The sequence below is a fragment of the Spinacia oleracea genome, chromosome 6 (genome assembly GCF_020520425.1).
Source record: "Spinacia oleracea cultivar Varoflay chromosome 6, BTI_SOV_V1, whole genome shotgun sequence".
Taxonomy (NCBI): Eukaryota; Viridiplantae; Streptophyta; class Magnoliopsida; order Caryophyllales; family Amaranthaceae; genus Spinacia; species Spinacia oleracea.
The window spans coordinates 10,314,369-10,335,653 of record NC_079492.1 but is presented as its reverse complement, the minus strand read 5'-3'; the positions used below and the strand labels follow the sequence as shown (position 1 = coordinate 10,335,653).

Here is a 21,285-nt window from a genome sequence, read left to right as displayed (position 1 = left end):
TGAATTACTCAATTTTTTGCAGCGTACATTTATTTGTACGCTGCAACAAGTCTGAATTTTTGCCAAATTTTTTTCCCTTGTTGCAGCGTACAACATATATGTACGCTGCAAAAAAGCACTTTTGGCGGGAAAATTCTAATTTTGTTTAGGGATACCTAGAGTGCCTTGCACCAAATATAGATCGAAACCTGTCAAAACAATAATAGAATAACGCAACCTGTATAACAAATATAAAAACAACAACTGGAGTTTTGTATACTATATATCCCAAAACCAAAGTGCACATATTACATTTAAATATATGTTCCAATTTCAACATAAACATACATTTTAATATAAAATTTATTCTATAACAACTAAACCAACTCGATCAAGCGCGCTAAAGCCAATAATAAATACTTGTTGGTAAAAAACTTAGCCCATTGCTCACGAACCACATCAAATTCCTCGCATAAGGCGCAATCCTCGGAGTGTAGACCTTTACAAAAACAGAAATTTAAATTAAACATTAGATTAAATACAAATTAAATATCACATTTTAACATTCAAGAAACTAATGACAATGTCCTAATAGTCTAAAATGAGTCCTTAGGTTCTTTAGTTCAAAGTTGGGAGCGAAAATGTCATTTTAGCCTAAATATGACCTATAACGACCCAATGAGCCTATAGGTGCATAAATAGATTGGAACGAGTCTTAGATCGTTAAAATTATGCATATTAAACATGTAATAAGTTTTAAATGAGTCCTTAGGTTCTTTATTTTAAAGTTGGGAGCGAAAATGCCTTATTTTAGCCTAGATATGACCTATAACGATCAAACAAGCATTAAATGGGTATAAGTAGATTAGAATAAGTTCTAGAAACTCAAAACTAAGCTTATTAATCATATAATAATTTAAAAATGAGTCCTTCGGTTCTTAAGTTCAAAGTTGGGAGCGAAAATGTCATTTTAGCCTAAATATGACCTAAAACGACACAATGAGCCTTAAATATGCATAAATGGATTGGAACGAGTCTTATAAAGTTAAAATTATGCATATTAAACATGTATTAAGTTTAAAATGCGTGCTTAGGTTCTTTATTTTAAAGTTAGGAGCGAAAATGCCTCATTTTAGCCTAAATATGACCTATAACTATCAAACAAGCATTAAATGTGCATAAACAGATTAGAATAAGTCTTAGAAACTTAAACTAAGCATATTTATCATATAATAAGTTTAAAATGAGTCATTAGGTTCTTAAGTTCAAAGTTGGGAGCGAAAATGTCATTTTGGCCTAAATATGACCTATAACGACACAATGAGCCTTAAATGTGCATAAATGGATTGGAATAAGTCCTAGAAAGTTAAAACTAGAATATAAAACATTTAGTAGGTTTAAAATGAGTCCTTAGGTTCTTTAGTTCATAGTTGGGAGCGAAAATGTCATTTTAGCCTAAATATGACCTACAACGACCTAATGAGCCTTAAAGGTGCATAAATAGATTGGAACGAGTCTTATAAAGTTAAAATTATGCATATTAAACATGTATTAAGTTTAAAATGAGTGCTTAGGTTCTTTATTTTAAAGTTAGGAGCGAAAATGCCTCATTTTAGCCTAAATATGACCTATAACTATCAAACAAGCATTAAATGGGTATAAGTAGATTAGAATAAGTCTTAGAAACTTAAAACTAAGCATATTTATCATATAATAAGTTTAAAACGAGTCATTAGGTTCTTAAGTTCAAAGTTGGGAGCGAAAATGTCATTTTAGCCTAAATATGACCTATAACGACACAATGAGCCTTAAATGTGCATAAATGGATTGAAATGAGTCCTAGAAAGTTAAAAATAAGCATATAAAACATTTAGTAAGTTTAAAATGAGTCCTTAGGTTCTTTAGTTCAAAGTTGGGAGCGAAAATGTCATTTTAGCCTAAATATGACCTATAACGACCCAATGAGCCTATAGGTGCATAAATAGATTGGAACGAGTCTTAGATCGTTAAAATTATGCATATTAAACATGTAATAAGTTTTAAATGAGTCCTTAGGTTCTTTATTTTAAAGTTGGGGGCGAAAATGCCTTATTTTAGCCTAGATATGACCTATAACGATCAAACAATCATTAAATGGGTATAAGTAGATTAGAATAAGTCCTAGAAACTCAAAACTAAGCTTATTAATCATATAATAATTTAAAAATGAGTCCTTAGGTTCTTAAGTTCAAAGTTGGGAGCGAAAATGTCATTTTAGCCTAAATATGACCTAAAACGACACAATGAGCCTTAAATGGGCATAAATGGATTGGAATGAGTCCTAGAAAGATAAAACTAGAATATAAAACATTTAGTAGGTTTAAAATGAGTCCTTAGGTTCTTTAGTTCATAGTTGGGAGCGAAAATGTCATTTTAGCCTAAATTTGACCTACAACGACCTAATGAGCCTTAAAGGTGCATAAATAGATTGGAACGAGTCTTATAAAGTTAAAATTATGCATATTAAACATGTATTAAGTTTAAAATGAGTGCTTAGGTTCTTTATTTTAAAGTTAGGAGCGAAAATGCCTCATTTTAGCCTAAATATGACCTATAACTATCAAACAAGCATTAAATGTGCATAAATAGATTAGAATAAGTCTTAGAAACTTAAAACTAAGCATATTAATCATATAATAAGTTTAAAATGAGTCATTAGGTTCTTAAGTTCAAAGTTGGGAGCGAAAATGGCATTTTAGCCTAAATATGACCTATAACGACACAATGAGCCTTAAATATGCATAAATGGATTGGAATGAGTTCTAGAAAGTCAAAACTAAGCATATAAAACATTTAGTAAGTTTAAAATGAGTCCTTAGGTTCTTTAGTTCATAGTTTGGAGCGAAAATGTCATTTTAGCCTAAATATGTCCTATAACGACCAAACAAGCCTTAAATGTGTATAAGTAGTTAGAATAAGTCTTAGAAACTTAAAACTAAGCATATTAATCATGTAATAAGTTTAAAATAAGTCCTTAGGTTCTTTATTTTAAAGTTGGGATCGAAAATGCCTTATTTTATCCTAAATATGACCTATAACGATAAAACAAGCATTAAATGTGCATAAATAGATTAGAATAAGTCTTAGAAACTTAAAACTAAGCATATTTATCATATAATAAGTTTAAAATGAGTTATTAGGTTCTTAAGTTCAAAGTTGGGAGCGAAAATGTCATTTTAGCCTAAATATGACCTATAACGATAAAACAAGCATTAAATGTGCATAAATAGATTAGAATAAGTCTTAGAAACTTAAAACTAAGCATATTTATCATATAATAAGTTTAAAATGAGTCATTAGGTTCTTAAGTTCAAAGTTGGGAGCGAAAATGTCATTTTAGCCTAAATATGACCTATAACGACACAATGAGCCGTAAATGTGCATAAATGGATTGGAATGAGTCCTAGAAAGTTAAAAATAAGCATATAAAACATTTAGTAAGTTTAAAATGAGTCCTTAGGTTCTTTGGTTCATAGTTGGGAGCGAAAATGTCATTTTAGCCTAAATATGTCCTATAACGACCAAACAAGCCTTAAATGTGTATAAGTAGATTGGAATAAGTCTTGGAAACTTAAAACTAAACATACTAATCATGTAATAAGTTTAAAATAAGTCCTTAAGTTCTTTAGTTCAAAGTTGGGAGCGAAAATGTCATTTTATGCTAAATATGACCTATAACGACCCAATGAGCTTCAAATGTGCATAAATAGATTGGTATGAGTCTTAGAAAGTCAAAACTAAGCATATAAAACACTTAGTAAGTTTAAAATGAGTCCGTAGGTTTTTTTTTCAAAATTTGGGAGCGAAAATGCTCATTTTAGCCTAAATATGACCTATAACGACCAAACAAGCCTTAAATGTGCATAAGTAGATTGAAATGAGTTTTCGAAACTTCAAACTAAGCATATTAACCATGTAATAAGAATAAAATGAGTACTTAGGTTCTTTAGTTCAAAGTTGGGGAGCGGAAATGTCATTTTAGCTCTAAATATGACCTATAACGACCCAATTATCCTTAAATGTGCTTACATAGATTGGAATGAGTTTTAGAATGTTAAAACTATGCACATTAATCATGTAATAAGAATAAAATGAGTCCTTAGGATCTTTAGTTCAAAGTTGGGAGCGAAAATGTCGTTTTAGCTCTAAATATGATCTATAACGATCCAATGAGCCTTAAATGTGCATAAATAGATTCAAATGAGTTTTAGAAAGTTAAAGCTATGCATATTAATCATGTAATAAGAATCAAATAGTCCTTAGGTTCTTTAGTTAAAAGTAAATACGACCTATAACGAATCAATGAGAATAAAATGAGTCCTATAACGAGGATACCTTTTTTGTACTGGGGGTATTGCTGTCATTCTCTCCCTTGACCCTGTCCACGTGAGTTGTCTCGGAAATCTGATTCGTTTTGGGCTGCTTGCTCTCCCGGTCTAAAGTAGGAATTTCTGGTGGTTCGGCTCTAGGGGTTACAGAACGGCCGGATGCTATAGTAGTAGTTGGGAATGCCTTTTCAGGAGGGACAACTGGAGTATAATTAGACGGTAGAAGATCATCCCAGTTTTCAAGCAGCTCTTTATAGACTTTTCTGAGTGTGACCTCAGTGAGACCTGTTACCTTACAAATTTCTGCCTGCGTCTTGCGTCTATCTTCTAGTTGACAGGCCAGATAAATAGCAGCAGCTGATATACTTATAGGGTTCCTACGCGTACAGAAACATTTGTTTATCACAACTTCTCCAATGTGAGTTGCAAGTTCCTACTCCATAACAAACTAGTAAGTCATATGATGTAGAAATGAGTCAAAACTAGGGAAATAAATTTCTCTGGAATGAAAACTTAATAATGTGATGGTTCTCAATCACATAGCCACCAAATAAATGACGAAAATGCAACAGAGGAGCACAATTCAAGGCAATTTTGACAAGCAACAAGCTTTCCCCATTTCTGATTATAATGCAACAGCCATGAGCCAACAGATGATTTAACAGCATTAAATATTGAAATAATGAAATGTGTTACTCAAGTCCATTGAACTAGCAAGATCAATGTTGAAAATCCTTCAATTATAAGAAGCAAAAGCAGGAAAGGAGCAAATATTACAATGTAAAGATGGTATCTCAGAAGTTTTATGATTCTTCATAATTTACTCTTATTAGCATATCAGCTGGGTGAAATGCCTACCAGTTTCCAAAAGTATACATATTATATCAGCCACCGATGCGTATTAGCAAATATCAGCAGGAGTTTTCAAGTACCAGAGCGGATTTATTAAGCTGGAGAAGGTTGCAAAATCTAGGCATATGTACAGCTATAGAATTGCTATTAATTGGTTGACTGAGTTGTAGAGCTTCACCCAGGATCTTGATATACTTTCCAATCTCTTTCTGAGGGAGGTTCGCCGCTATTGAGATTTCCTGTTACATGAAATAAGATACCCATTTACAGATGCCCTTAAAATCAAGTGTTCTTTTCTATCGCATATGCAACTTATCTTAAACCAATTCCCACTCAATTACTAGCAAATACAATGAGCATTTTCAGTTTTCAAAGAGTTCAAACTCGGAAATTGTTTAATTTTGCAATTTGCACTAGTAGTTTAGGCATAAAGATGAAGCAAAGGTGGTTACGGATGAGAAAAAAGCGCAATTTGCAAATGGCTTAGCATTCGGGACACAATCTAAGCAGAACAAGAACCCCAAAAGGAACAACATACTGTTAAGAAAAAAGTCAGCGTATCGTATTCAGTTTTAGAACTCGTAGGATTTCCATTTTCATTACTAGTTTCACAGGGAGAGGTGTGAAGTTGATTAGGAAAATAAATATGGATAACATGTGCAATTTCGCAAAGACAACCGCAATCAGAAATTCATAAATGGATCGTCTTTCAGAACTTAATTAATGGAGAACAAGAACAGAAAAGGCAATTGCAAAATGTTCACTATAGTTTTATACCAAGACAAACACTTCCAAGTCCCAACCAACCCCCAACATATCACATTAATTGAAGAACTGAACTCAGAATGTAACATAACATATTTCTCCAATGAGCCCCTTATAATAATCAGTGTAATACTGACGACTCCTCAGGTAAATTAAAACAAAATTCCAGTTATCAGGGACAAGAGATAAACCTGAAGGGTACGGGGCTCCTGGGCCTCACGAATAGCCTGAACAAGGCAAGCAGTAGCAAGAGCTTCAACACTACGATTCCTCAAACAAGTAGCAGAAGAACAATCCCTAAACAACTGGAAAGCATGATCAGAAATATCACGGTCCAACCCCAAAATAGAAGCCACATCAACAATCTGAAGATTCAAACTCAAATTCAGATTCATCAATCAATTAAACAAAGAAATTAACTACATGAACCATATGCATAAGTAAATCAACTAATTAAATTTATTACAAACCACATTTACCATAATATTTAAACAAAAAATCCAACAAAGTTTTCAATAATTGCATAAATTTAACAAATCAAACAAGATTATACCTCATTTGCGCTTGTTCTTTCCTCAAAATCAATCAATGAATTTCTTTTGCAGCAGATGGGAACCCCAACTCCAATCTTCTGAAACCTCCTTGACCTGCTAACTTTGGAACGAATTTGTCAGAATATTGAGCAATTGAAACACGGGAACATCCCCATGACTTCTAGGGTTTTATTTTCCGGTATAGGTGAGAGGAGAGAGAAAAAGAAGTGTGCGTGGTCGTCTGGGTATGCCCTCACGTCCGCCGCTGAGTGTGGTGTTTGCCGGTCCGTAGAGGAGATCTGAGGGAAGAAGAAGAAGAAGGGGGAAGGTCAATTTGAGCAAGCTTTGAAAATTTTCAGATTGAAATAATTCTAAGTTCAGCTCTAGGGCGACTGACGAGGAGGCGAGAAAAGAGGACCCACCGGCGACTGGCGAGGAGGCGAGAACCACCGACGAGGAAGTTACATTGATTGCGACGCAGTAAAGCTGAGGGAAGAAGAAGGGAGTTGAGAGGTGGGAGTATGAAATTTTAGATCTAGAGTTTTTTTAATTAATTTGGTCTAAATTGAACTAAACCTGGTTGGGTTGTAGCGAAAGACTTTTACAATGTGTTATTGCAGGGGGCTTTAGGACGTACGCTGCAACAGTAACGGGCTATTGCAGGGGGCTTTTACAACGTACGCTGCAACAAACGTTTTTGCAGGGAACAATTAATTTGTACGCTGCAACAACCCTTTAAAGGGTTTGACCCGCGTTGACCAACTGCTTGTTGAAGCGTATTAATACATGTACGCTGCAACAAGGGGGCTGCAACAGGGGTTTTTTCTACTAGTGTAGAGCCTGAGGGGAATCCCTGGCAAGGCTGTCTTTAGCACTGGCGGGTTGGAAAGGTAGTTTTTGATAGTGTCGAATACATGCTGACAGTCGTCATCCCACACTTTGGGCTCGCTTTTTCGAAGCTTTTGAAATACCGGTTCACAGATCATTGTGAGTCTTGAAATGAACCTACTAATATATTGTAGTCTGCCGAGACCCCGAATTTCCTTTTTATTCGTTGGTGGTTGCATCTCGAGAATTGCTTTGATTTTCGAAGGATCAGCCTCTATGCCTCGAGAGCTGATAACATATTCGAGTAACTTGCCTAACGTTACCCCGAATGCACACTTTTGAGGATTGAGCCTCATGTTGTATTGCCTGAGCCTGTTGAAAAACTTTCGAAGTACTGAGGTATGCTCGTGTCGCTCTTTGGATTTGACAATCATGTCGTCGACATATACCTCACTGTGAATCATATCGCTCATGATGGCTGTGGCTGTTCTTTGGTAGGTTGCTCATGCGTTCTTCAGTCCGAACGACATAACTGTATAGCAATATGTACCCCACTGAGTGATGAAGGTCGTCTTCTCCATGTCCTCCTCTTCCATGGGAATCTGATTGCAGCCTGCATACCCGTCCATAAAAGAGAGTAAGGCATGATTTGCGGTGTTGTCGACCAGGATGTCGATGTGGGATAATGGAAAACCGTCTTTAGGGCTGGCCCTGTTAAGATCTCTGTAGTCCACACACATTCGTACTTTGCCGTCTTTCTTTGGAACTGGGACGACATTTGCGATCCATTCTGGATACTTTGCTTCTCGAATAAACCCGACCTTTAGCTGCTTGGAGACCTCTTATTGAATTTTGAGGGAAACGTCTGGTTTCATGCGAAGAAGTTTTTTCTTGATGTGCTTTGAACCTGGAATGAGGGGAATTGTATGCTGACCGATGCTTGGATCAACCCCTGGCATATCATGATAGGACCATGCGAAGACGTCTATGTACTCTGAAAGTAGCTTGATAAGATCATCCCGCTCTTCTTGAGAAAGAGTTAAACCAATCTAAACTAGTTTTGAATCACTGTTGTTAGAAAGGTTGATTTTTTCTGTTTCCAAAATTATGGGCGTCCTGTTTTCATGATTTTCGATAGCTTTTAGAATTTCAAGGTCAGTTTCTTCTGAAGCAAAGTTATTTGGATTAGGATTGTGTTTTGAATTATAACTCGAAGAGTAAGTAGAAGTTGAAGTATTTTTGAAATCAGCAATCATTACATCGACTGTTTTGACTTGAAGCTCGGCCTTTAGAGACTCTTGATTGATGCAAGACTTGAAGGAAATAATTCCCTTGGTCCAAGTATGCATATAATGTTAAGTCTAATAAATGCGGTTCAGTATTAATTAACAAGTTAATAATTGAGTGAGATCAAGTGAGCTGAATGCCTAGCTAGAGGCCGCTTCAGTTCAAGTGGAATTAATGACATTAATCCACAACTTACTCTTGACTGAACCCGTAGGGTCACACAAATAGTACGTAAACGGATCGAGTATTTAATGGCATTAAATACTCCATCTATGGATATTCGGAATCGACGGATCTTGGTTTCAGTGGGAGCTGAGATCGTCAAAGGCAAGCAAGTGAATACTCCGGAAACGGAAATATGGATTGTATCGGAAATATAATATTATCCAAGTCGTAGATGCTGCCGGAAACGGAAACATGGTACGTATCGGAAAATATTATTGGAAATGGAAATATTGCCGGAATCGGAAATATTGCCGGAAACGGAAATATTGTCAGAATCGGAAATATTATCGAAATCGGAAAATAATTCCTGAAACGGAAATATTAAATATTTGTTCGAAACGGGAATTAATTCCGGAATCGGAAATATTAAATATTGTTCGTATCGGAAATGAATTCCGGAATCGAGAATTTAATCGGAAGCGCATCGTACGAATTAGCATCGGACGAGACTTGCTAGACGAAGGGCCAGCACGAAGCCAGGCCCGCGTCCAGCAAGCCAAGCGCCCAACACAACGCAGCCAAGGCCACGCCAGGCCCAGCGCAAGGCCAGGCCCAGCAAGGCCAAGGCGCGCGCGCGTGGTCTGACGTTCGTGGGCTGCGAGCAGCGCCTGCTCGTGTGGGCCGCAAGGCCTGCGCGGGCTATGCGGTACGCTCGTGGTCGTGCAACGTTTGTGTTCGATACGAATCCTAAAGCCAATGGAATTCGTTCATTGATTAAATTCTAATCCTAATAAAGATATAATTAGTTTAAAAGAGTTTTAATGAAATTCTAATTAAACTAATTAGTATCCTAATAGGATTAACATTCCTTTCCATAAACTCTATAAATAGGTGCCTAGGGTCACATATTTACATCGAGAATTGAAGTATTCAAAGGTAAGATTTTCAAGCAAAAATCAGCCACAAACACTTGCCCTATTAGCCGAAATTTATAGTACCTTAAGGGCGATTCTAGTTGGTCAATCTTAAGGCGGATCCGGACGTGCTGTGGACTATCTACGGAGGGACGACACTTGGAGTCCTAAAGACTTGTTCTTGTTCGATTCGGGCGCAGCTAGGGAGGGCACGCTACAAAGTGTATGCATCTGAATTATGCTAAATGAATATGTGTTAATAATATGTTTCCTGGCTTTATGGTTTTTCCGCATGATTTATGTTTATTCATATGTATCATAACCTAACAAGACTCTAGTTCTAGACTCTTAGACTCATTCCTAGACTCGAAAATTGAAAGACAGACCCTGGACTTGGACAAAGACACTAATCGTAAAGATAGTTCTCGGGGTATTCCCAGATATCCACGTCATCGTCATAATCATCATAAATGGGGCAAGATGCACAGATCTTCGATGCTTGATCCCAGACCTGATCCCACGTGCTGTAAGGAAATGCGGTGAAGCTGCCTTTGCATGAAGAGTTGAGCCCTAGGAGGAATATTCTCACCATTTTCCCCTCTGGCAACTCGGGCTTGATCGTACGAGCGGAGGTTGCCCATCTATAGTAGTATTCTTGAATGCACTCATCCTTTTCCTGGCGTACAACCAGCTTTTGTTTGATGGAAGTGTCTCGGAAGCTTGAACCTTTGAGGGTGAGGAAGGCAGGGCCATCCAATATTTCCTCGAACCAAGGTTCTCCGAATAGTAGATCGAAGTTGGCAGGCACATCGATAACTAGGAATTCAGCACTGTTGTGATAGGTGTCGAAGGAGAAAACCAGTTCGAGGATTCCAAGGACTTTGTATGTGACACCCTGGAGTTTGACAGTCTGTTGAGCACTCAGCATGAGACCGTACTCAGAGAACCCCAAAGCTTTCAAGGTGGCGAGGGGACAGATGTTTTCTTGAATGTCGGTGGTTACCCTAGGTTCGAGGATCACCCAGTTTTGAGCACTTGGAAGGAGATGGCAGAAGCTTGGAGCCATCAGTTCGTAACTTGGCTTGTATGTAGAGATTAAATTGCATGGAAATTCCTCACCCTCATCTTCTCAGTCATAGGAGATGGCTTGGACCAAGGGAGTTTGTTTGGCTTCGGGAGGTAGGGGTAAGGTCTTGTTGTCGACCATGTTCTGGATCAAATGCTTAAGCTTGTAACAGTCTTCGATGTCATGACCCTTCCCTTGATGGTACTTTCAATGGGCTGCCGGATCCCAGCTCTTGGACCTTTTGTCCACTAGAGGATCGGGTGTTGGACCGATTGGTGTTATGACTTGCTTTTCGACCAGCCGATCGAATGCGTCGCTGTAAGACATTCCGAGGTTTGTAAAGACCCTTTGTGGCCTGCCTTGATAGTTGCGCTGGTTAGCATTGTTCTTGAAATTGTTTGACTCTGGACCTTGAGGAGCCTCTAGGGCGTTGACCTCGTGAACTTTGTGCGTTGCCTCAGGTCTCTTTCCCTTCCACTTTTTAGCTTGTGGAGCTGGGGCTGCTGGTGCTTTCATCAGGTCATCTTCTATGTCGACCCCGATGTCGTAGGTTCTCTTGAAGATTTCCAAACCTAGGTACTTCATGTGAGTATTGTATTTCGGAAGAAGACCAGCAATAAAGATCTTGACCAATTCTCTCTCGGAGGGTCGAGTCACCATTTGGGATGCCATTTCTCTCCACCGGTTGAGGTAATTAGTGAAGCCTTCCTGAGGCCCTTGCCTGAGAACCTCCAGTTCCCTTAAAGTAGTTTGAAGTTGAATGTTGGGCTGATACTGCTCCATGAATGCTTGAGCAACTGCTTCCCATGTACATGTTTGATGTTCTTTGAGTGAATAGTACCATTTCTGGCAGAGAGGTTCCAGAGACATAGGGAATACCACAGGGTATAGCTCGAGTTCGACCCCCTTGATGGCCATTGTAGCTCTGAAGTTCTTGAGGTGGTATTTAGGATTGTTGGTGGACTTGAACTTTAGAATATCATTGGCAGAGAATTTGTCTGGCAGATTCCCCCTCCCCTTGAGGTTGTCTTCCATTGAGGTGTCAAAATAGTTCTCTTGATTGGTGACCTTACTGACCAGACTCTCGATCTTCTTGGTTAAGTCATCAGTGGGCGCGCCCTGTTCCACAATACCCAGTCGGTTGCTTATGTTCTCCACATTGGCGCTGAGGCTGGTGAAAGATGCTAGGAGTTGAGTGAGTCGATCGGGGGCAGACATTTGGACTGATTCTTGAACGGGACTGGAAGTGTGATTTGTAGGAGATGAACTGCTGCTCGTTCGATGCCGGCTATGAGGGAGGCTAGGGCGGATGGAGTTCTTTTCAACCTCTCTCCTCTACGGCAAACCCACAGGATCCTTGGACTCCTATTTAGGACACACCACATGATTTAGAACTTGGACTTCTCGACACATGATATGATATGCATGCAATGAATGAGACCTAGACTTGACTCTAAGTGCCACTCCGAAGATTCGGGATTTTGGATTTTTGTACTTGTATTGGAGATTTGCAACCCGTTGGAAGTGTTTGAGAGGAGCCTTCATTCTTTTGTGGAAGTTGACTCTTTGTACTAGAACTCGGAATATCGAAAGAATATTTCGACCTATTGGACCTTGGACTATTTTAGGGGAATTTCAACCCATTGAGAATTTCGAAATTGGACTTGTACTAGGAGATTGAATTTTGTATTATTTCAAGGGAATTTCAACCCGTCAATATTTTAGGGGAATTTCGACCCGTTGGATTTTGGAATATTTTAGGGGAGTTTCAACCCATTGAAATATTTTAGGGGAATTTCAACCCGTTGATAGGATTTGGAATATTTTAGGGGAGTTTCAACCCATTGAAATATTTTTAGGGGGATTTCAACCCGTTGATAGGACTTGGAATATTTTAGGGGATTTTCAACCCATTGAAATATTTTAGGGTGATTTCAACCCAAGAATAGGATTTTGAACTTGTACTATTTCAGGGGATTTTCAACCCATTGGAAAGTTGGACTTGTATTATTTCAGGGGATTTTCAACCCGTTGGAAGTATTTGGAAATGGGGTTTGTATTATTTCAGGGGATTTTAAACCCATTTGACAATTGGACTTGTAATATTTCAAGGGATTTTCAACCCATTTGACAATTGGACTTGTATTATTTCAAGGGATTTTGAACCCATTGGAAGTATTTGGAAATGGGGTTTGTATTATTTGAGGGGATTTTCAACCCATTTGACAATTGGACTTGTATTATTTCAAGGGATTTTAAACCCATTTGACAATTGGACTTGTATTATTTCAAGGGATTTTCAACCCATTGGAAAGTTGGACTTGTATTATTTCAAGGGATTTTTAACCCATTGGAAACGTTTGGGATTTTGAATTTGAGAGTAATGGAAAGCAAGGATTTGTAGCTCGAAAATGAGTTTGAATTTTGAATTTGATTCGAAGTTTGAAATTTGAAATGGAAAAGACGCACTTTTGTGAGGCTTTGAATATGGAAAATCCGGCATTATGCCGCCACGGATTTGAGACATTGAATTTGGGAATTTGAAAGTCCGGCATTATGCCGCCGTGGACTTGGAATTTTGAAGTGTTTGAAAATGAGATTGAATGAGGGAAATTATGCCATCATGGATTTGGAATTGGAAGCTTCGAATATAGGACTTGAGATTTGAAGGTTTGGAATCTTTGAACTTCGAATTTGAGGTTTGAAATATGGAATGGAAAAGTCGGCATTACGACGGTATGAATTTGGAACTTGAAACTTTGAGCATAGGACTTGAAACTCGAAAGATTGACATGGGATTTGAGGTTCGAAAGTTGGAGTTGAAAAAGTTGGCATTACGCCGGTCATGAGCTTGGACATTTGAACTTGAGGTTTTGAGATTGGCAACTTGAGTTTGAGGTTTGAAGACTTGAATGTTGAAATAGAAAATCTGGCATGGCGCCGTTGGATTTGAGTTTTGAACTTGGAATTTGAAATTTTGACTAGAAAATCCGGCATTATGACGCCGTTGGATTTGAGTTTTGAACTTGAAAATAGGAGTTTTGACTAGAAAATCCGGCATTATGGCGCCGTTGGATTGAATCTTTACTTGAAACTTGAAACTCGAAATTTGAATTAGAAAATCCGGCATTATGACGCCGTTGGATTTGGACTTGAAAAATTGAGGTTTGGACTAGAAAATTTGGATTGGACTTGAAGCTCGAAATTTGGACTAGAAAATTAGGCATTTTGACGCCGTTGGATTCGAGCTTGAATTTGAAACTTGAGATTTGAAATGGAAAATCCGGCATTATGATGCCGTTGGATTGCATTTTGTACTTGAAATTTGGAATTCGGACTCGAAAATCTGGCATTATGACGCCGTTGGATTGAATTTTGAATTTTGCATTTGTGCGTGAGGCGTGTTTGAGGGTTTTGAATCAAATGGAGTGGCACTTCTAAAAGACCTTAGATCGGCGATTTAGATGCATGAGGTTTGAATGATGCTCCTAGGGGTTTGGTTTCCTAGTTGGAGGCTAATTGGTTTTGGCAAGCTAAAACGCGAGGTTAGCCATTCATGCGTGCAAAGACGCCCACACAATGCACAAGTAACACGTTGTCACACTAATCATGAATATGAATGCGGCATGCAAAGTTCTCAACCTAAGGTTGGTCTAAGTTTTGTATGATGCAAGTGGTCGGCTTTGGGTGTCAAAAGGTACGTGACTAAGAGACGGATCCGGCGACAACTTGCACATCCGCCTAAGGGACGTGTGTGTCGGCAGACGGCCTCCATACTTGACATCGGGAATGTCAAGCAAATGCCAAGTTTCAGTAGGCGCGGAAATGGTCACACACTTTGGTCGGGAACCGTATGGAGAGTCACCATTTCGTTGCCCCCGGGGCTAGCCCGAATGTAGAACACATCCGTTTGGGCAAGGTAGAAATTCATTTTGCACAAATATGGTTTTCGAAAAATGAATGAAATGCCTAGAAATTGAAATTTGAAATCGTACTCGAATTTTTATTTGTAAAGCTCGTTTTTCGACATTCGTTCGCGAGGTTTGGGAGCGTCCTTCAAGATTCAAAAACAGACTAACTCCCAACACGAAAAGTTGAGCAAAAGTGGGCTACAAGCCACTGTGAGCCACTGTCCTGGATTCATGCTGGCATCCAGTACTTAAGCAGATCAGTGGCTTGCTGCTCGAAATCTGCTCGCATTTTCGAAATAGAAATTAGAAAAATCCCCAGTTGAGTCGCCAGAATTGTGGGGGTATTTTTTGTGCATGCAATTCCCTACAAGGGGTGCGGTTTTTAGAAACCATCGTATTTTTGTACCTCGAAGGAGTCGCCACCAAACATTTTTTAGGGTCTTGTTTGGAAAGACCGTAAATGACTCTATTAGGATAAGACTTGAATCTTCGAAACGGATGGGTGAGATCCGGGCACGGGAACGAGATGCTTATTCCTCGAGCTTTAGAAATTATTCGAGTACGTGACACAACATTTTCGAAAAAATACCCTAGTTTAGACTATGTGGGTTTGAATTTAGAGCAAATAGAATCTCTACTTTGTATGGTGGTCACTTTGCTTTAAAGTTAATTTAAGGGAACCTAAGATCGGTTTGTCCAAGAAATCTTTTGTTAAGCGTGATGTAACCTTGCGTTTTGTTGTATTTAGCATGTATGGTGATGAAAGCAATAAAGCAAATAAAGAAACATGACAATAGTAAATAAGTGCGGAATTAGTAAATACAAGACCCCCTAGAGATGGACTAGGGAGTAGGTCCACATTGCCTAGAAGGACTAGGCAAGTAAAGATGCGGAATTGAAAGTGCGATATTGAAATTGCGGAATTGAAAGTGCGATATTGGAATTGCGGAATTGAAAGGTGCATAATTGAAATTGCAATATTGAAAGGTGCATAATTGAAATTGCGATATTAGAATTTGTACTTGGGCACATGAGATTCGAACGCCAAGCGGCTCCTTAAAAATAAGTGCGCCCAACACGAATTCAAAGCCAAAAATCTCAAATTGGGAGAAGTTGCTCATCCCAAAGTGTCCTAGATTTTGCATATAGAACTTGAACTTGAAAGTTTGAATCTTGAAATATTGAACTTGAAATACTTGAACTTGAACTTAAAATATTGAACTTGTACTTGAAATATTGAAACTTAAGAGACTTGATTCTCAAAGATCGGGCCTTTTAATGTTGAAAAGGTTAGATCTTTTATATGCTCTTACTTTGAAAGGATCCTAGTTTAGGGAAGTAGTCATGAGCAACCCTAAACATTGTTGGATCTTGAAATTTGAAAACTTGAACTTGTATATTGAAAAATAGAGTCTTGAATCTCAAAAGACTAAACCTTTAAAAGTTAGAAAGGTGTCATCTTTGATTACTCCATACTTGAAAGTGATTCTAGTTCAAAGAAGTGATTACAAACAACTTTGAACATCCTTGAATCTTGAAAGTTTGCATTTTTGTATTTTGAAAAGTTTGGATTTTGAAAAGATGTATGATTGTTGCAAGTGACATTTTTAGTAGTAAAAATGCAAACTTGCTAATCATTTTTGAAATAGGAAAATCAAAGAAACATGATTGAATATGGTGGGATTCGGAATTAACTATTTAGGTTTAGGCAAGAATTCCTTTTAGAGCTCCCAATTGCTTAGAACTTGAAGTTTGTATGTGTTTTTGAAGGATTTTTTGATTTGGATTTGAGGCGTAATTTTTGTATTATGACGTTGTATATTGAATCTGCCTCCATTAATGCTGGGACTTAAGGGGTTTTTATAGGAAAAATGGCTGCAAAACGTCAGCCATTGCCAGCGCAGCGCGCTGCTGGCAGCGCTGGGCGCTGGTGACGTGGCTTGGATGCCGCCAAAACAAGGACGCGCGCTCCGTCCTTGATTTGTCTTGTATTGATTTACCTTCGTACGAATAGTACGATGCTTGACACATAGTGTTTTCTTGGGGGTTAAGACTTGATTTTGCGTCTAAAAACAAGCCGTTTCGGGTTTTGAATTTCGGTTTTACGGGACGAAGCCCACCTTCCTCGGTTTTGTGGGTCGGCGCCCGAATTTTACTTGCCTTATATGATTTTGAGTGGAAAAGGCTTAGTAAAACCAATGGAATGGTCTACTAGAAGAGATTGTACTTGGATTTTGAAATTGGTTTTTGAAAATTGTATTTTGTACTGAGTTCCGGAAGGGGAACGGCCTCGGGAGTTGGATTTTGGATCTTGTATTTTGGAGATGTTCTTAGCAATTGGGATTTTCGCACGGAGTTTCTCCAACCGCCTAGTAAGGATAATGGTATCGTCATCATCCCAAAGGGAAGACACGATTTATGTGTCTACACTTGGCGACAAGCCACATCACGCGGTCCAACAACTGGGCGCTGCTGCACTTGCTCGGCCCAAGTGTGCTTGCTCTGTGCGGGCTTGCTTGGCGCTGGGCCTTGCGTCTTGCAATCTCGTTCGTCGAGCATTCGCACGTCGCGCTTCCGATTCGTTTTCCGATTCCGGAATTTATTTCCGTTTCGAACAATATTTACGTTTCCGTTAATATTTCTGATTCCGGCAATATTTTCCGATTCCGATAATATTTCCGATTTCGGTAATATTTCCGTTTCCAGCAATATTTCCGATTCCGGCAATATTTCCATTTCCGATAATATTTTCCGATACGAACCATGTTTCCGTTTCCGGCAACATCTACGACTTGGATAATATTTATGTTTCCGTCATGAACCTTATTTCCGTTTCCGGCAATATCATCATTTTCGGTGTATTCTTTATTTTGCCTTTTGACGATTTCAGCTCCCACTGGAACCGAGATCCTTCGTTTCCGAATGTTCATAAATGTAGTACTTAATGAATAATATATTCACTTAAATACTTGATCCATTCACGTACTATTTGTGTGACCCTACGGGTTCAGTCAAGAGTAAGTTGTGGATTAATATTATTAATTCCACTTGAACTGAAGCGACCTCTAGCTAGGAAATCAGTTCATTTTATCTCACTGAATTTATTAACTTCTTAATTAATACTGAACCGCATTTATTTGACTTAGCATTGAATGCATACTTGGACCAAGGGAATTATTTCCTTCACAATGGCAATCACAACCTTATAAAATGCAATTAGTTGTGGGTTTGACTCCCCTTGTCTAACATGTATTTTTTTTAATTACTTTTTTAAAAGAGTGATTTGATCATGTTAGGTTATGATTCATATGACAAAACATAAATCATGCGGAAAAACCATAAAGCCAGGAAAGCATATTATTTACACATAATCATTTAGCATATTTTAGATGCATACACTTTGTTGCGTTCCCTCCCTAGCCGCGCCCGAACCGAACAAGAACAATTCTTTAGGACTCCAAGTGTCGTCCCTCCGTAGATAGTCCACAGCACGTCCGGATCCGCCTTAAGCTTGACCAACTAGAATCGCCCTTAAGGTTGCTTAGGAATTTCAGCTATTTTAGGTGCAAGTGTATGGCTGATTTTTTTCTTCAAAATCTTACCTTTAGAATACTTCAATTGTTTCTATGAATTATGACCCTAGGCTCCTATTTATAGAGGTATGGAAAAGGAATTATAATCCTACTAGGATTTGGATTTATTAATTAGAATCCAACTTGAACTCTAAATAATAAACTTAATCTATTAGGATTAGGATTTAATCAATACACAAATTCCGATAGGATTAGGATTCATTTACGAACATGAGCATCGTATGGCCACGAGCATCGCACCACCCGCGCAGGCCTTTCGGCCCACACGAGCAGCCGTTGCTCGCAGCCCAACAGCACGCCTAGCGTGCGCGCGCCAAGGCCTTGCTGGGCCTGGCCTTGCGCTAGGCCTGGCGAGGCTGTGGCAGCTCCATGTTGGGCGCTCGGCTTGCTGGGCGCGGGCCTGGTTTCGTGCTGGGCCTTCGTCTAGCAAGCCTCGTCCGATGCTAATTCGTACAATGCGCTTCCGATTAAATTTCCGGTTCGGGAATTCATTTTCGATAAGAACAATATTTAATATTTCCGATTCCGAAATTAATTTCGGTTTCGAACAAATATTTAATATTTCCGTTTCCGGAATTATTTTCCGATTCCTATAATATTTCCGATTCTGGCAATATTTCCGTTTCCGGCAATATTTCCGATTCCGGCAATATTTCCATTTCCGATAATATTTTCCAATACGTACCATGTTTCCGTTTCCGGCAACATCTACGACTTGGATAATATTTATATTTCCGATACGATCCATATTTCCGTTTCCGGCAATATCATCGTTTCCGGAGTATTCATTTCTTGCTTGTGACGATCTCAGCTCCCACTGAAACCAAGATCCGTCGATTCCGAATATCCATATATAGATGGAGTATTTAATTCCTTTAAATACTTGATCCGTTTACGTACTATTTGTGTGACCCTACGGGTTCAGTCAAGAGTAAGCTGTGGATTAATATCATTAATTCCACTTGAACTGAAGCGGCCTCTAGCTAGGCATTCAGCTCACTTGATCTCACTGAATTATTAACTTGTTAATTAATACTGAACCGCATTTATTAGACTTAATATTATATGCATACTTGGACCAAGGGCATTATTTCCTTCAGTCTCCCACTTGTCCTTGGGGACAAGTGTGCATTACCTAATTCTTTTGTCGCTCGATGCTTGCTCTCGAACATAAGGTAAGATTTGTCATCCTTATTATGTCTAGACGTGTTTCTCGGTTTCAGAGTTCAACTGATCAAATAAACAGATAATCATAGCCTATGATTCATCCGAGCACGGCCATGCATTTTACATTTTCTAGCTCTCCGAGTGGCCTTGTACAACTTTTAAGCATCTCATCCCGATTTATGGGAGGACAATCCCAATCTTGCGATCTTGAGATTAGACTTCGTTTGATAGGTGATTACCTGAGCGTTGCCTTTATAGCCTCCTTTTACGGTGCGATGGTTGGTCAACGTCAAAGCAACCAGTTCGCAAACAAGTAATCTCAAATCACTCAGGTATTGAGGATTTAGTGTCTAATAATTTTAATGAAATTTACTTATGACAGATTTTCATCTCTTACAGTAAAGTTTCATAGGTCTGTCTGATACTAGTCTACCCAAAATGATTACGACATTGCCATGTCCACATAGTTCATGAAACAGAACTATTAGTCATCTTGCATTCCATTCGTCTAACGTTTTCTATGCGTCCAATTTTATAGAAAACTCTGACCAGGGACCATTTTCAACCTTTGACATTCAAGTTCACTTGATAGACATTTCTTAGTCACAAGAATGGTCCTGACAGTCTATCTTGAATATATCATCAAATTGAAGGGACTCATCATTTGATAAACCACAAATTAAATGGAAAAATGAATTCTATTCATTTATTGTGAATGATTAACCAATAATGTTTTACAAAGAATTAAACTCTAAAACTTTAAAACATTAAATAAGGACATCAAAGCCATTCTCCAATATGCTTGATTCCCATAGCTGCAGTGTGCGAGTTGTGCTTCGCCTGCGGCAGAGGTTTAGTCAATGGGTCTGATATGTTGTCATTAGTTCCAATCTTGCTTATCTCGACTTCTTTTCTTTCAACGAACTCTCGTAGAAGGTGAAATCTACGAAGTACATGCTTGACTCTTTGGTGGTGTCTAGGCTCCTTTGCCTGTGCAATAGCTCCGTTATTATCACAATACAGGGATATTGGTCCTTTAATGGAGGGGACTACACCAAGTTCACCAAGTTCACCTATGAACTTCCTTAGCCATATAGCTTCCTTTGCTACTTCATGTGCAGCAATGTACTCCGCTTCAGTTGTAGAATCCACAATGGTGCTTTGCTTAGCACTTTTCCAGCTTACTGCACCTCCGTTGAGGCAGAAGACAAACCCAGACTGTGATCTGAAATCATCTTTGTCGGTTTGGAAACTTGCGTCCGTATAGCCTTTAACAATTAATTCATCATCTCCACCATAGACCAGGAAGTCATCTTTGTGCCTTTTCAGGTACTTCAGAATATTCTTGGCAGCAGTCCAATGTGCCTCTCCTGGGTCTGACTGGTATCTGCTCGTAGCACTGAGTGCGTACGCAACATCCGGGCTTGTACCTATCATAGCATACATTATTGAACCAATCAATGATGCATATGGAATCCCATTCATTCGTCTACGCTCATCAAGTGTTTTTGGGCACTGAGTCTTGCTTAGAGTCATTCCATGAGACATGGGTAGGTAGCCTCGCTTGGAGTCTGCCATCTTGAACCTATCAAGTACTTTATTGATATAAGTGCTTTGACTAAGTCCAATCATCCTTTTAGATCTATCTCTGTAAATCTTGATGCCCAATATGTACTGTGCTTCTCCTAGATCCTTCATCGAAAAACATTTCCCAAGCCAAATCTTGACAGAGTTCAACATAGGAATGTCATTTCCGATAAGTAATATGTCATCGACCTATAATACTAGGAAAGCAATTTTGCTCCCACTGACCTTCTTGTATACACAAGATTCGTTTGCGTTCTTGATGAAACCAAAG

At 38.7% G+C, this 21,285-nt stretch overlaps 1 protein-coding gene across 1 annotated transcript; it reads right to left on the bottom strand.

Annotated features, from left to right (window-relative positions):
* Positions 1 to 231: 231 nt before the first annotated feature.
* LOC110789646 (plant-specific TFIIB-related protein 1) lies at positions 232 to 7,282 on the bottom strand. The gene is made up of 6 exons (XM_056833179.1): positions 6,919 to 7,282; positions 6,517 to 6,795; positions 6,155 to 6,260; positions 5,279 to 5,437; positions 4,354 to 4,779; positions 232 to 478 (listed from the first exon to the last, which is right to left on the bottom strand). The coding sequence occupies exons 2-6, from the start codon at positions 6,519 to 6,521 to the stop codon at positions 380 to 382; spliced, it is 795 nt and encodes a 264-aa protein (XP_056689157.1). The 5' UTR covers positions 6,522 to 6,795; positions 6,919 to 7,282; the 3' UTR covers positions 232 to 379.
* Positions 7,283 to 21,285: the final 14,003 nt, after the last annotated feature.

Coding starts and splice junctions, on each gene's coding strand:
- LOC110789646 (XM_056833179.1), bottom strand. Junction 5,438..6,154: donor AGGAGCCCCGTACCCTTCAG/GTTTATCTCTTG, acceptor TTCATGTAACAG/GAAATCTCAATAGCGGCGAA. Junction 4,780..5,278: donor AGCTTAATAAATCCGCTCTG/GTACTTGAAAAC, acceptor GTTATGGAGTAG/GAACTTGCAACTCACATTGG.